A 16,314-nucleotide genomic window follows, 5' to 3' on the forward strand; every position below is an offset into this window, starting at 1 on the left:
CCAACCACAGGGACCACTGGTATACCTGACACCATCATGGCTACCATCAGAGGACACACAGGCCCTATTTGTTCCAACACCCGCTTGTCATAGGTGGGGGTTTGTGGTACCTTTATCGGTGGTGGCAACCATGGAGCCCCCTGATACTGCATGGTATGGTAGTGATCTCCGTGGGAGAGGGGATAATTGTAGACGTTTCCATACTGTTGCTCAGTATGAGAGGATGGTGTATAGCCAGTATAGCTAGGACTTTGCTGTTCCCAGGGGGCAGAGGCTGGTGGTGGGCTCTGGTAGTACATGTCCATAGCCAGCAGGTGGGTATGATGGGTTGGAGATGAAGGGCTCCAGTATTGATAAGGTTGAGAGTRGAAAAAGGCAGGGACCTTGCTGGGGATGTTCTGGGGATGGACAAGGTCTCCATGGGACAGCGGAGTTGGGGATAGAGGGGGAAAGGCTTCCTCTGCATAGAATGGGCGACACAAGAGAGAGCTATGTCAAACTATTGTATTAGACAGTTGTTTTTCATCCAAAACATAGACATATAATATYAATTACCTGAAGATTATACTGGGCACATGTTTGAATGCCTGCACAATTTACAAAGAAACTTACCATTTGAGTTCTCCCTTGTCACATAGAGGGACATTCTTTTATTAATTTGGTAAAATAAAACACTGGATTTGCAGCAAAATTATGTGAGAAAATGAATTATTGGTACAATCCTCCAATGAGCAGCAATCCAGGAAATAWAATGGTCTATATCACAAAAACTATTGGTCAAGACACTTCAAAGGATACTGCATTCTTTCTCCATGGAAACCACATCCTTACCATGGTTACGAGATACCATTGTCTTTTTCATTATGTAGGTCTTCATTTTTTWAAATTTRATTAAAWCAACAACAATACAAAGACAATACAAATGGTCGATCCCATCAGTGGGTGCTCTGGTCAGTAGGTGCTCTCGTATGCCTTCATATATGCTGTATCTACAGTCATGGCCAAACGTTTTGAGAATGACACAAATTTTWWTTTCCACAAAGTTTGCTGCTTCAGTGTCTTTAGATATTTTTGTCAGATGTTACTATGGAATACTGAAGTATAATTACAAGCATTTCATAAGTGTCAAATACCTTTATTGACAATTACATGAAGTTGATGCAAAGAGTCAATATTTGCAGTGTTGAGCCTTCTTTTTCAAGAACTCTGCAATCTGCCCTGGCATGCTGTCAATTAACTTCTGGGCCACATCCTGACTGATGGCAGCCCATTCTTGCATAATCAATGCTTGGAGTTTGTCAGAATTTGTGGGTTTTTGTTTGTCCACCCGCYTCTTGAGGATTGACCACACGTTCTMAATGGGATTACGGTCTGGGGAGTTTCCTGGCTATGGAMCCAARATATCGATGTTTTGTTCCCCGAGCCACTTAGTTATCACTTTTGCCTTATGGCAAGGTGCTCCATCATGCTGGAAAAGGCATTGTTCGTCACCAAACTGTTCCTGGATGGTTGGGAGAAGTTGCTCTCGGAGGATGTTGGTACCATTCTTTATTCATGGCTGTGTTCTTAGGCAAAACTGTGAGTGAGCCCACTCCCTTGGCTAAGAAGCAACCCCACACATGAATGGTCTCAGGATGCTTTACTCTTGGCATCCCACATGACTGATGGTATGCTCACCTTTTCTTCTCCAGACAAGCTTTTTTTCCGGATGCCCAAACAATTGGAAAGGGAATTCATCAGAGACAATGACATTACCCCAGTCCTCAGCAGTCCAATCCCTGTACCCTTTGCAGAATATCAGTCTGTCACTGATGTTTTTCCTGGAGAGAAGTGGCTTCTGGACACTAGGCCATCCTCCAAAATTCTTCACCTAACTGTGCATGCAGATGCACTCACACCTGCCTGCTGCCATTCCTGAGCAAGCTCTGTACTGGTGGTGCCCCGATCCCGCAGCTGAATCAACTTTAGGAGACGGTCCTGGCGCTTGTTGGACTTTCTTGGGCGCCCTGAAGCCTTCTTCACAACAATTGAACCRCTCTCCTTGAAGTTCTTGATGATCCAATAAATGGTTGATTTAGATGCAATCTTAATGGCAGCAATATCCTTGCCTGTAAAGCTCTTTTTGTGCAAAGCATTGATGATGGCACGTTTCCTTGCAGGTACCCATGATTGACAGAGGAAGCACAATGATTCCAAGTACCTCCCTCCTTTTGAAGCTTCCAGTCTGTTATTCGAAATTCAATCAGCATGACAGAGTGATCTCCAGCCTTGTCCTCGTCAACACTCACACCTGTGTTAACGAGAGAATCACTGACATGATGTCAGCTGGTCCTTTTGTGGCAGGGCTGAAATACAGTGGAAATGTTTTTGGGGGATTCAGTTAATTTGCATGGCAAAGAGGGACTTTGCAATTAATTGCAATTCATATGATCACTATTCATAACCTTCTGGAGTATATGCAAATTGCCATCATACAAACTGAGGCAGCAGACTTTGTGAAAATTAATATTTGTGTCATTCTCAACTTTTGGCCACGACTGTAGTAAATGAAATGTGATGAGCAATAATATACTAAATATCAAGATCATCAAACAAAATATCATTTTATTATTTGATTTATTTTCTTACTTCACTATTTTCTTTGACCTTTTTACAATTACTTGAAATTATAATTCCCCAATAACAATAAGCAGGGGCGCAACTTTGGTTTTAGAAGAGGGTGGGACATAATATATAATATATATTTTTTATCCAGTCAGATAAACACTCYACACAGACTACCCGAATCATGGYCCTAAAGCACACTTGTCTCTTTTTGTATCACATTTCAATTTTAAAACAGGGCGGCCCCCCTACAGTGRAAGTTGCGCCCCTGATAATAAGGATTGCATCTTTCAGGGGATATTCAATKAAAAATATACAGCAGTAAACAATAGTTATCATAATTTACACATTATCCTTCGGAATAAGGCTAAATTCCCAATCTGGCCCTCAACCATCACGGTCACCTAATAATCCCCAGTTTACAATTGGCTCATTCATCCCCCTCCTCTCCCCTGTAACTATTCCCCAGGTCGTTGCTGCAAATGAGAACGTGTTCTCAGTCAACTTACCTGGTAAAATAACGGTAAAATAAAAAAAATTATAAAATAAAAATAAGAATAAACTTCAGTTGTACAATTTTTGTTTCTACAATATTCTATTTTTATAATTTAACAAACTGACAGTCACATATGGTCAGTGCTTTTCCAGGGCTCATCATCAGGTTAGTAATAGGCAAAAGTATGAATGACAGAGGCACAGTGTTAAGACTATCAGGCCAGATCTTCAGGGCTTAACAATGACAATTGGGCTTAGCGATGACAATTAATAACTTTTTTTGTTTATGTTTTCAAATTACAGTGAAGGAKTGTGTGAGCTGATAGTTAAAATGGTCAGAAGTAAAACCTAATTCTTTTGTTAGTTTGAACATTTAAGTGTTAAAAAAAATTGGAACTTGTTTAAAGTGCATAAGAGAATCCTATTGAATCAAGTTTAACCACGYAAAACAGAATGCCTGGACAGGACTCCGTCTAATCAGTCACCTAGCAATTATGCAAAGTCTCACAACTAGCTGTCTGAACTAGACAGTCTGAAATAAAGGAAACAAAGAATAATACCAAAAAAATAAGGTAATCCTGCTGCTGTATACAGGTAACATAGGGTACAGTATGTGGGAAGATATGTCTTACGGTTTCCTCCTAGTAATGCACCACTGGCTGCTGGGTACTGTAGTAGTAAATGATTGCCTGAAGCCTCSTGAGCCTCATATCTGCTGGGGAAAGCCATCAATTACACTCAAAGGCAGAATGACTTGAACCAATTAGACAGTTGCATTGGTTTATGATTGACATAACGTGTGGGCTTTATGAGGCCTCACTACCTGTCCCCAGGCAACAGGTGTAGTGCAACTCCACTGACCTCCATATGATATGGATGGGTAAACCTAAAGATCAGTTTAAAAGATTCAGAAAGTGATATACAGAAGAGATCTGTAGTTCTGTACAGTGCCTGTTCTCAGCTGGGGAGATAWCAGWGACACATGCCAACTCTGTTAACTACAATGACCTTTAAGAGGTCACTGTCTGCAACGTCAGTATTACAGTGGATCACACTTCAGTTGGGCTGAAGTGGAATGACCACACCATATAAAAATCAATTTTGAATTGATCAGACCAGATTGAAACACGTCAGTGTTGCCAATTCAATGGGTGCTCAGTGCAACACTTTTGAAATGTACTGTGTGCTACCAACTTCAATCTAAATATTTCTCTCAATTCAACAATTTCTCCCCATGAGTAGTATTCAACTATTAAATCCATTAAATACCAGAATCCCTTGTGAATCCAGAAATGCCAAAACTATTTACAAACTTTTCCCTAAAAAAACAACGGAAAAGAATCATTAACAAAGAGTGTGAAGTAATGTGAAATGTGGAATAAATGTATGAATGTGATTCACAGATGGGAGAAAATTATGTGTACATGCTACATGCTAGAGTGGCATACATAAGACCTACCCATGGGGGAGGATCATATTATTTCTTAGCAGAAGAACAAAAAATAAAATAACAACATAAAAATACCTAGAATCTACAAGGTTAGAAAAAAACTTTACATGTTCAAGTTATTTACATCCAAGGCCATTTTTCATGGAGTGCTGAAAAGAAGGAGAAGAGCGTGGTGACAGAGCAAGAGTTTTATAGGTGAAAGGTGGAGGAGGCTGCATTTGTCTTTAGTATAGCTGCGTGGTTGATACAGAATGCTACAAGTTGTCTGCAGTTCGAGCAGTTAAGAGACAGCAACAATAATATCCTTCAATATGTCAAGTATCTCAACCGTGTCAGAGAGTGCATTGGTGAATAGGCAGCGGTGATGATGTGTATCAATAGTCTGCCATTTTCATTTCCTCTTGCTTATTTCCAGAAATGTGGTTAAAAGTTCAAGAGATTCAGATTGGGGCTTAGTCAACCGAGGCTCTTACAGTAAAGAAGAGAGTTTTGTCCGTTTGTTGACGTCCRTTTGTGGTGTCTGTCCATCGCTCCCCACTGTTCTTCACAACGTTATTGCTTCATCGAAGTGTTAAACATTTTCTGCTCCTTTAAATCAAAAAGCTGCGGGAGAGTTACAAGATCTAACCTCTGACTCTCCGTTAGCCACAAGCAACAAGTCCGTTTTCAAATAATTTTAGCATTCTTAAGTAATTCATGTGGTCTTAAAGCAAAAGATATCTTCAAATTCCGATTACATTCCTTAACAATAAACTTTTTACATTTTGTWTAACAAACAATACTTTTTGTCTTAATCAAAAAATGAGTGCAAAAGTACAACCGATTCCATTCCTTCAATAAGACATGTCAAATATATTCAGCTTTTTTATCAACATTTCATGGAAAGTAAGTCACTCATTATGGGTAACAAGCAGACCAGACATGTACTTCCCAATTGATAAGATGGCTCCCTTTTTGCTTTCACTCAGCTTGATTCCACTAAGGATCAGTTGGGTCAGTCACATGCCAAAGAACTACACTTCCCAGTGCACTCAGCTCAAATACAAAAATATAAACTAGTCAGAGCAACATTTTCTATCAATTTGATTTAGTGTCCAAGTTACACCATCCAATTCTTTCATGTCAGTATGAGCATCATTTAGTACAGTATCTATATCAGTATTTGTCTGTTTTTAACTACCCCAAAGTTACATTAGAGGGAGTGATGTGATGGGATAGTGTTCTCTTATTGGAGTATTTAGCCCACCTGACCCCCTAGAACTCTGTTTCATTGTAAAACAGAGTTAAGGCCTCCCTTACCTGGGTTGCCTTAACTCACACTGAGAAGAAAATCCAAGTCAAATCAGGATAAACACGGTTAATGTAGTAGGCGGCACCACAAGACTGTATTCAAGARAGCAGGCAGGGTCGACTTAATCTGACCTCGTCTCCTGACCAGTGCTTCATACAGTTTAAATGTGGTTTCAACACGGTTCAGTCTAATACAGGAGAACGCTCTCAAACGTCCCATGAGTTCATTAATCTCACGGTGAAAGATGGTATCGGCTGATATGTAGTTTAAGGACAATACGTTTTAGAATCATGTTAGCATTGAGGCTCATAAGATTTAATTGCCTAAAATATGTTTAAGGGGACAGCAACAAGTTAACTAGCTCTTCCATGCAGTCCAACTATCGAAAGAGTTCCCGCATAGAAAACACATTCGCACAGACAAGGGAAACTCAGGTCCTCAGAACCAAAGCCTACTGTATTCAGGGGGAACAGACAAGCACACAAAGCAAAGCTCAAATACCAGGGATGTTAAACCACGTACCTTATTTTCTCAGATAACAGCCACAAACAGTGACAAACATTTTTTTTCATTAAAATCTTCTTTAAGGGTAATCGGAGTGTTTTTTCCCACCTAAAATAGCTATACATATACAGTACATATATATACAGTTGAAGTCGGAAGTTTACACACACTTAGGTTGGAGTCATTAAAACACTCATTTTTCAACCACTCCACAAATTTCTTGTTAAAAAACTATAGTTTTGGCAAGTCGGTTAGTAATTGTAAAGTAATTGTTCCAACAATTGTTTACAGACAGATAATTTCACTTATAATTCACTGTATCACAATTCCAGTGGGTCAGAAGTTTACATACACTAAGTTGACTGTGCCTTTAAACAGCTTGGAAAATTCCAGAAAATGATGYCATGGCTTTAGAAGCTTCTGATAGGCTAATTGACATCATTTGAATAAATTGGTGTACCTGTGCATGTATTTCAAGGACTACCTTCAAACTCAGTGCCTCTTTGCTTGACATCATGGGAAAATCAAAAGAAATCGGCCAAGACCTCAGAAAAAAAAATTGTAAAAAAAAAGTCTGGTTCATCTTTATGAGCAATTTCCAAATGCCTGAAGGTACCACGTTCATCTGTACAAACAATAGTACGCAAGTATAAACATCATGGGACCACGCAGCCGTCACACCGCTCAGGAAAGAGATGCGTTCTGTCTCCTAGAGATGAATGTACTCATGCGAAAAGTGCAAATCAATCCCAGAACAACATCAAAGGACCTTGTGAAGATGCTGGAGGAAACAGGTACAAAAGTATCTATATCCACAGTAAAATGAGTCCTATATCGACATAACCTGAAATGCTGCTCAGCAAGGAAGAAGCCACTGCTCCAAAACCACAATTGCAACTGCACATGGGGACAAAGATCATACTTTTTGGAGAAATGTCCTCTAGTCTGATGAAACAAAAATATAACTGTTTGGCCATAATGACCATAGTTATGTTTGGAGGAAAAAAGGGGAGGCTTGCAAGCCGAAGAACACCATCCCAACCATGAAGCATGGTTGTGGCAGGGTGGCAGCATCATGTTATGGGGGTGCTTTGCTGCAGGAGGGACTGGTGCACTTCACAAAATAGATGGCATCATGAGGGGAAATTATGTGGATATATTGAAGCAACATCTCAAGRCATCAGTCAGGAAGTTAAAGCTTTCAAATGGGTCTTCCAAATGGACATTGGAAGTATGCTTGGGGTCAAAGTTGTGGCAAAATGGCTTAAGGAAAACAAAGTCAAGGTATTGGAGTGGCCATCACAAAGCCCTAACCTCAATCATATAGAAAATGTACCCAATTTATTGTGGGAAGCTTGTGGAAGGCTACCCGAAACGTTTGACCCAAGTTAAACAATTTAAACGCAATGCTATCAAATACTATTTGAGTGTATGTAAACTTCTGACCCACTGGGAATGTGATGAAAGAAATAAAAGCTGAAATAAATAATTCTTTCTACTATTATTCTGACATTTCACATTCTGAAACAAAGTGGTGATCCTAACTGACCTAAGATAGGGAATTTATACTAGAATTAAATGTCAGGAATGATAAAAAAAACTGAGTTTAAATGTATTGGCTAAGGTGTATGTAAACTTCCGACTCCAACTGTGTGTATATATATATATATACACACAGTACAAGTCAAAAGTTTGGACACACCTTCTCATTCCAGTTTTTTTTCTTTATTTTTCCTACTTTCTACTTCCTGGAAAAATAGTGCAGCCATGAACACAATGAAATAACACATATGGAATCATGTAATAACCAAAAAAGTGTTAAAGAAATCAAAATAGATTTGAGATTCTTCAAAGTAGCCACCCTTTGCCTTTGCTATGCATACTCTTGGCATTCTCTCAACCAGCTTCATGAGGTAGTCACCTGGAATGCATTTCAATTAACAGGTGTGCCATGTTAAAAGTTAATTTGTGGAATTGATTTCCTTCTGAATGCGTTTGAGCCAATCAGTTGTGTTGTGACAAGGTAGGGGYAGCATACAGAAGATAGCCCTATTTGGCAAAATACCAAGTCTATATTATGGCAAGAAGAACAGCTCAAGAACAGCTCAAATTAGCAAAGAAAAATGACAGTCCATCATTACTTTAGGACATGAAGGTCAGTCAATCCGGGACATCTGAAGAACTCTGAAAGTTTCTTCAAGTGCAGTCGCAAAAACCTTTACGGGCTATGATGTAACTGGCTTTTTTTTATTTAACCTTTATTTAACTAGGCAAGTCAGTTAAGAACAAATTCTTATTTTACAATGAAGGCCTACCCCGGCCAAACCCTCCCCTTACCGGACAACGCTGGGCCAATTGTACACCGCCCTATGGGACCCCTGGGATCGAACCAGGGTCTGTAGTGACGCCTCTAGCACTGAGATGCAGTGCCTTAGACCGCTGTGCCACTCGGGAAATTAGACCGGTGGAAATCTGTCATTTGGTCTGATGAGTCCAAATTGGAGATTTTTAGTTCCAACGGCTGTGTCTTTGTGAGATGCAGAGTAGGTGAACGGATGATCTCCACATATGTGGTTCCCACCGTGAAGCATCGAGGAGGAGGTTTGATGGTGTGGGGGTGCTTCGCTGGAGACAGTCAGTGATTTATTTAGAATTCAAGGCACACTTAACCAGCATGGCTACCACAGCATTCTCCAGCGATACGCCATYCCATCTGGTTTGCGCTTAGTGGGACTATCATTTGTTTTTCAACAGGACAATAACCCAACACACCTCCAGGCTGTGTAAGGGCTATTTGAGAAAGAAGGAGAGTGATGGAGTGCTGCATCAGATGCATCAACAATCACACAACCTCAAACCAATTGAGATGGCTTGGGATGAGTTGRACCGCAGAGTGAAGGAAAAGCAGCCAACAAGTGCTCAGCATATGCGGGTACTCCTTCAACACTGTTGGAAAAGCATTCCTCATGAAGGTGGTTGAGAGAATGCCAAGAGTGTGCACAGTTTTCATCAAGGCAAAAGGTGTCTACTTAGAATCTAAAATCAAAAATATATTTTGATTTGTTTAACACTTTATTACATACGACATGATTCCATTTGTGTTACTTCATAGTTTTGAAAAACCCTTGAATGAGTAGGTGTGTCCAAACKTTTGACTGGTACTGTATATTTGTGGTCAGTCCCAGCAGTCAGTCTTTAAGTGTTTAGCCAGTCTCTCCCAGTATGGCCGTCCAGTGAGGCGGAGAGACCGCCAGGCTGCCCTGTTCCAAAATGGCCGTCTCTAGTGCTTGACCTCAAGCATGGAGGGGTTGGACTCCATGATGGCCACAATGATGCGGTCGATGTAGTCCTGTAGTCGGAAGTTGACGTCCTCCTGCTTGCGGATGGCTTCCATCAACTGCAAACAACAAAACAGATGAAATGTTTAGAAGGATAGTAACTTATATGAACTTTTCATTTGCATTGAACAATTATTTAAGAAGTTACAAAAAGGGACACAACAAGATATGCAATACAGATTTCAGCAATCTGCATTTAAGATTCAGAATTTTGATGGGGGATGCATCATGGGCACCAAAGTTGCAAGAAATGTATTTTATTCCACCTTTATTCATCCAAATTAGTCTTACTGAGATAAAAATGGACATGGAAATACAGTATATTTATGGCCTGTATATCAATGCGGCAKGTAGCCTAGTGGTTAGAACATTGGACTATTAACCAAAAGGTTGCAAGATCAAATCTCCGAGCTGACAAGGTAAAAATCTGTCTTTCTGCCCCTGAACAAGGTAGTTAACCCACTGTTCCTAGGCCGCCATTGAAAATAAGAAATTGTTCTTAACTGACTTGCCTAGTTAAAAAAGGTTGAAAAAAAAAAAAAATGCGAAGCCTTCTCTGTATATCTAGTGCCTTCAGAAAGTATTCACACCGCTTGCCTTTTCCCACATTTTGTTTAGTTACAAAGTAGGAATAAAATGGATTTAATTGTCATTTGGTGTCAACAATCTACACAAAATACTCTAATGTCAAAGTGGAAGAAAAATGATAACATTTGTAAAAAAYGTAAGAAAAATAAAACACTAATACATCTTGATTAGATAGGTATTCAACCCTCAGTCAATACAACTGTGAGTCTTTCTTGGTAAGTCTCTAAGAGCTTTCCACACCCGTTATTCTTTTCAACATTTTTCAATGTCTGTCAATTTGGTTATTTATCATTGCTAGCAGATTTAAGTCAAAACAGTAACTCGGCCACTCAGGAACATTCACGGCTTTATTGGTAAGCAACTCCAGTGTACATTTAGCCTTGTGTTTTAGGTTATTGTCCTGCAGAAAGGTGGATTAATCTYCAGATGTCTGGTGTAAAGCGCACAGAAACAGGTTTTCCTCTAGGATTTTGCCTCTGCTTAGCTCCATTAAGTTAATTTTTTTATCCTGAAAAACTCCCCAGTCCTTAACGATTACAAGCACACCCATAAGATGACGCAGCCACCACTACGCTTGAAAATATGKWAAGTGGTAGTCAGTAATGTCTTGTGTTGGACACTTTGTATTCTGGATAAAAGTGAATTGCTTGCCACATTATTTGCAGTATTACTTCAGTGCCTCGTTGCAAACCGGATGCATGTTTTGGAATATTTGTATTCTGTACAGGCTTCCTTCTTCCCACTCTGTCAATTAGGTTAGTATTGTGGAGTAACTACAATGTTGTTGATCCATCCTCAGTGTTCTCCTATCACAGCCATTGAACTCTGTAACTGTTTTAAAGTCACCATTGGCCTTGTGGTGTTTCCTTCCTGTCCAGCAACTGAGTTAGGAAGGATGCCTGTATCTTTGTAGTGACTGGGTGTATTGATACACCATCCAAAGCGTAATTAATAACTTCACCAAGCACAAACGGATACTCAATGTCTGCTTTTTTTTTTTTTTTACCAAAAGGTGCTTTTCTTTGTGAGCCACGGAAAACCTCCGTGGTCTTTGTGGTTGAATCTGTGTTTAAAATTCAATGCTTGATTTAGGGACCTAACAGGTAATTGTATGTGTGGGGTACACTATTACAGAGTGAGTCCATGCAACTTATTATGTGACTTGTTAAGCATATGTTGTCCTGAACTAATTTAGGCTTGCCATAACAAAGGAGTTGAATACTTAYTGGCTCGAGACATTTCAGCTTGTCACTTGCAATACATTTAGAACATTTTTGAAAAACATAATTCCATGTTCACATTATGGGGTATTGTGTGCAGGCCAGTGACAAAAAAATATAGAAATGTTATCAATTTTAAATTCAGGCTATAACACAATAMAATKTTGAAAAAGTCAAGGGGTGTGAATACTTTTTGAAGGCACTGTATATGTGTATCTGCTGTCTACTATCTATATTGTGACTCACCTCTCCCCGGGACACAGAGTTGATCTCGGCCGCCAGTGACTCGGAGAAGGAGGCCGTCATCAGGTTCTTGGCTCCCTGGATGCTCAGGTTGATGATCTGGCAGTTTAGCTCGTCGTTCTGCTCCTTCAGACTGCGGTTGTCTTGCTTGAGGCGTCGGATCTCCTGCTCCAGCTCGGCCTCACGGGTGCGGCTCTGGTACTCTTGCAGCCCAGCACTGGGCGAGAGCCCCCTTCTGGCCTCTGCCTCCAGCTTGTACAGCTGTAGGTGCTCCAGCTGCTTCCGCAGGTCCTCAATCAGCTGGTTGAGGAAGGGGAGAGAGACAGACTGCTGTTAGAGAGAGATACCGCAATAGTCTATTCTGCAAGAGCAACTAGTCACCAACCGTTGGAAGGGTTGGATGAGAAAAAAACAATAATTGTAGGTATCCTTTTTTACTAGGGCACTCAAACRATTTAAATAAATGTGATTAATCACATGATTTTCTATAGTTAATTGCGATAAATCAAATGTTTTGAATTTGCTCAAATTTGGCCCTAAAGAAAGATTTTTCAATTTAAAAAGCAGTGCATTGAGTTACAGGCATACTATGCTTTGATTGTAAGGGATGGAAACACAAAATAATCTCTATCAGAAACAAAATGCTCCAAATGTTTAATTCTCTGTTATCAATGTTTTTGATGTTTAACATTTTGCATGCACGCGCACAAATTCTGTTAAAGCTTCAGGCATTCTAAATGAGTGTTCTCCCAATTACTGATTGGAGGGTTAACTGTAGGAAAAAAATAGAACTGKCTCACTGGATACAAAGAGCATTTCAACCTGTCCAACAATATTATGAATTCCACAGATGACAATAACAACAGATCAGCCAGAGGAGTATACTACGACTGAAGCTAGATCTACTCAGGGTTYTCTAAAGCTAGCCAGCTTCAGTTAGCTTCACATTCAAGCTCAGGCTTCATCCGTACTACGGCGGTAGATATTGCTTGTCCGCCTGCTGCTAACTCTAGCAGGCTTGTAACTGCGTGCATTGAGATAATGCTGAAACATCAATCAATGGGTGGGTCTGTGCCACATTTGAATTTGTTCCGAAATCAAAATGAAAGAAAAGTTATCTTTCAAATTCAGCAGGCTATGGTGTGAAATAGGCTTGTTGAAGTGCCGTCTTTATTTTATTACTTATCGTTAATGCCGTCTTTGGTGTGCTTATCAATGCACAAGCACCTTTTTTCACATTCCTATCGATAAAATAATTATATTAAGTTATACACAAGTTTTACTGTGCGTGAAGTTTAAAATGTATTCTGACATTACTAAATGTAAAATGCAATAGGTATTTTAACATGACAATTTTTTAACACACAAAGAAACATTTTATCAGTCGTCTTCCTCAAATGAAGGGGATGACGAGGGAATCTGATTTAATAGGTTCGCAACTCGCAGTTCAGACACTTCATTCAGAATAAATGGAGTTAGCCTGCGYGGGAGCAGGTTAGTTCTGAAGGATTCGTTGCCATTGAAATGAACCTGTCTAAAAGGTGAGCCACTTTCATGGTACCGGTTATCCCATGTTGAACTGGTTGACCAAAGTTGCCTCGCTAACTACTCAAACCACGTACGTAGTATACGGCTAACATCTGAGTTAATGTAATACAGCTATTAGATCTAGCCTAGGAACAACTTATCCATGTTCTTCAACATGAACTAGCTACAAGTTGCTTCTACTAGAATTGTGATAATTTGCTTAAAGATGCACTATGCAGAAATCGCGCCGGCATTTTCTTCGTTGCAAAAATTTGAATAGTTTTCCTAATTTCAGTTTATGTGACAAAACAAGCAAATATAGTGTACCATTGTGCAACCTAAACTGCTGTCAAATATATTTTCAATAACCAAAWWYWTTTTATTTGAAGCAGGTGTACAAAACCTAAAACCGAAACTTAAGAACGGGAAGCATACAAATAACAGACATAACAGATCTATCACTTCTTAGAATGGTTTTTAATTAGAATGACAGATCTATAACTCACATTTCTATATGAATTCGGTCGGGTCTCCCAAAAAGTTACATATTGCAGCTTTAAATCTTTGACTGGAGAACTACAACAAAACAGTAGCTAAATGGAATGGATGTCCTGTTCAGATTCAAATCAATGTTGGAAGTTCGAGTTATATAAAGAGGCATTCAGCKATGGCCATTTTAAATATTTGTTTGGTTAGCTACAGTAGCTAGCTAACGTTAGCGTAACCAGGTCTTAATTAGAGCCGCATCCTGTCGGCACCTCTCAGACTTGCCCTTGTGTGTTCCGGCGCCTATGTGCCCGGCTTCGGTACCTCACACGGCATAATTTTTTATACAATTTGTTCATTGTTTGCACTGTAAACATAAAAAACTGATCAGAGTTAAATCAAGTTGCCTCCTGGTTATTTCTCCCGCCTCCCAGAAAAAACWATGTAAAAGCATGGTGATCCTTCTGTGGAATCATCCTAATCTGTCACCGGTCTTCTAGCCATCGTCGATCCACTTTTCATTTTCCATTTGTTTTGTCTTGTTTTTCCATACACCTGGTTTYGATTCCCTCATTTTCTTGTTGTGTATTTAACCCTCTGTTTCCCCCATGTCTTTGTGTGGGATTGTTTATTGTAGTGCTTGTGCACATTCCCCGTGAGCGCACAACGGGTTATTTTTGCTCAAGGTAGTAAGGATCTGCTGTCTCTTTGGCCTCTCCTCCCCACAAGTCATAATAGGGTCTGTCTGGGAAGTTGTTGGCTGCCSTTTTTGCCTTTGACGTTKTAGTTGCCGGTCTGCGGTTCAAGAGCCGTTTCTCTCTCCTTAGGCCGGTGCTGGTTGGCCCTCTCCAGGAGTCTGAGGTGCGGGAGGTTCCTCCGCCCCCTCTGGACATCGAGGGGGCCCAGGCGTACTCCGTTTGCTCTATACTGGATACGAGGCATCGGGCGAGGGGCCTTCAGTGCCTTGTGGAGTGGGAGGGGTACGGTCCGGAGGAGCGGTGCTGGGTTCCGGTAGAGGAAGTGTTGGACCCTTCAATGCTGCGGGAGTTTCACCGTCTCCGTACGGAACGCCCTGCGCCTCGCCCTCCGGGTCGTCCCCGAGGCCGGCGTTGGCGTGCGATCAGGGGGGGGGGGGCGGGTACTGTCACTACTTCCGCCGAAGTCGGGTGCTCTCCTTGTTCGTGCGGCGGTCTTCTAGCCATCGTCGATCCACTTTTCATTTTCCATTTGTTTTGTCTTGTTTTTCCACACACCTTGTTTCAATTCCCTCATTTTCTTGTTGTGTATTTAACCCTCTGTTCCCCCCATTGTCTTTGTGTGGGATTGTTTATTGTAGTGCTTATGCACATTCCCCGTGAGCGCACAACGGGTTATTTTTGTGCCCATTAATCTTGTTGTTCTGGATGCCGTTGGTTTTGCTTATTAAATCTCCGGTTATTACCCAGTTCTGCTCTCCTRCGCCTGACTTCTCTGCCGCCAATTACGCACCCCGCTACATAATCCTTCCACATTRATTTCAAACCTGCTCTCTTATTTGTACATATTGGTTATGGGGCGGGCCCAGYGAGGTAAGTAACTGATCTTGAAACAGATCTTGGCAGTGGTGGTCAGCTGGTGAAGAGGTCCCTACGTAATCACGTCACGTAGCCTAGGCTAGTCGTCTCCCTACTGAATTTGAAACTGAGGGAGAGCCAAATCAAAAATGTATAAGAAAAGGCAATCAACTTTGATTAAGTTTTTCAAGTCCAAAAGTCATGAAAAATATGGTGAATCAAACCCGAAACGAGCCAGAGAACTGTCAGTGCCGGATGAGAGGAGTGAGAAGCAAACTGCTCCTGATGGCAATGCCTTAGATAGCAGCGCTGCTTATCCTGCCAGTTCAGCATCACCACTGGCACCTCCACTAGCTAGTAGGTCTATTAATGAGTCAGTGCATCCACCAACGTAGTGCCCGGAACAGGTGCAATTTGGACAGAGGCTCAGTTCAAGACCAAGCAAACKTATAAGCCCTGGCTTGTCAAGTAAAATTCAAAGCTTGGCTGCCCAACATGCAAAAAGGTATGGAGTTTGGGCCCGGAATAGACTGGAGGGATGAAACTAGCAAAAGAGTGAGTGAAATGTACAGTAACATCCTCTGCCTCCGAAGTAAAAAAGCAACAAAGAGCCCCGAACATGCCCAAACCAAGGCCCATTTAGCTGCAACACGCATTGTAGACAAGTCTAAAGAGGACACCTTAACACAGGTTGTAGTTAAAGCTCAAAATAAAAACATAGACACTACAGCTAGTCTTTTGAACAGCTTATAAGGAGGCTAAACATCACAGACCCGCTCACGGTTTTGAGCAAGAAATTGACTGTCAGGAGTTAAATTAACTTGAGATGGGGAGAATTCTCCATTCCAATGTTGCTTGCTCCAACATACAGCAACATATTTCATCCGAAATGAAGCAAAAACGATTTGAAAGAATAGTACAGTGCTCTCCCAAAATCAGCATGATGCTCGATGAGGCTACTAGTTTGAATAAAAAGTCATTGTATATATCAGACTTCAGCTGGCAGATATGGATA

General features: G+C 40.8%; 1 protein-coding gene across 2 annotated transcripts in view; it reads right to left on the reverse strand.

Annotated features, from left to right (window-relative positions):
- Positions 1-4,722: 4,722 nt before the first annotated feature.
- Positions 4,723-16,314, reverse strand: part of LOC111976264 (rab11 family-interacting protein 3-like) — a 107,479-nt gene continuing 95,887 nt past the window's right edge. For both annotated transcript variants that reach the window (XM_024005042.2, XM_024005041.2), the window contains 2 exons: positions 11,737-12,033; positions 4,723-9,741 (listed from right to left, as the gene is read on the reverse strand). In XM_024005042.2, the coding sequence (XP_023860810.1) occupies positions 9,625-9,741; positions 11,737-12,033 (414 nt within the window). In that variant the 3' untranslated portion in view covers positions 4,723-9,624. The remainder of the gene's footprint in view (positions 9,742-11,736; positions 12,034-16,314) is intronic.

This window comes from Salvelinus sp. IW2-2015, linkage group LG17, assembly GCF_002910315.2.
Source record: "Salvelinus sp. IW2-2015 linkage group LG17, ASM291031v2, whole genome shotgun sequence".
NCBI classification, from domain to species: Eukaryota; Metazoa; Chordata; class Actinopteri; order Salmoniformes; family Salmonidae; genus Salvelinus; species Salvelinus sp. IW2-2015.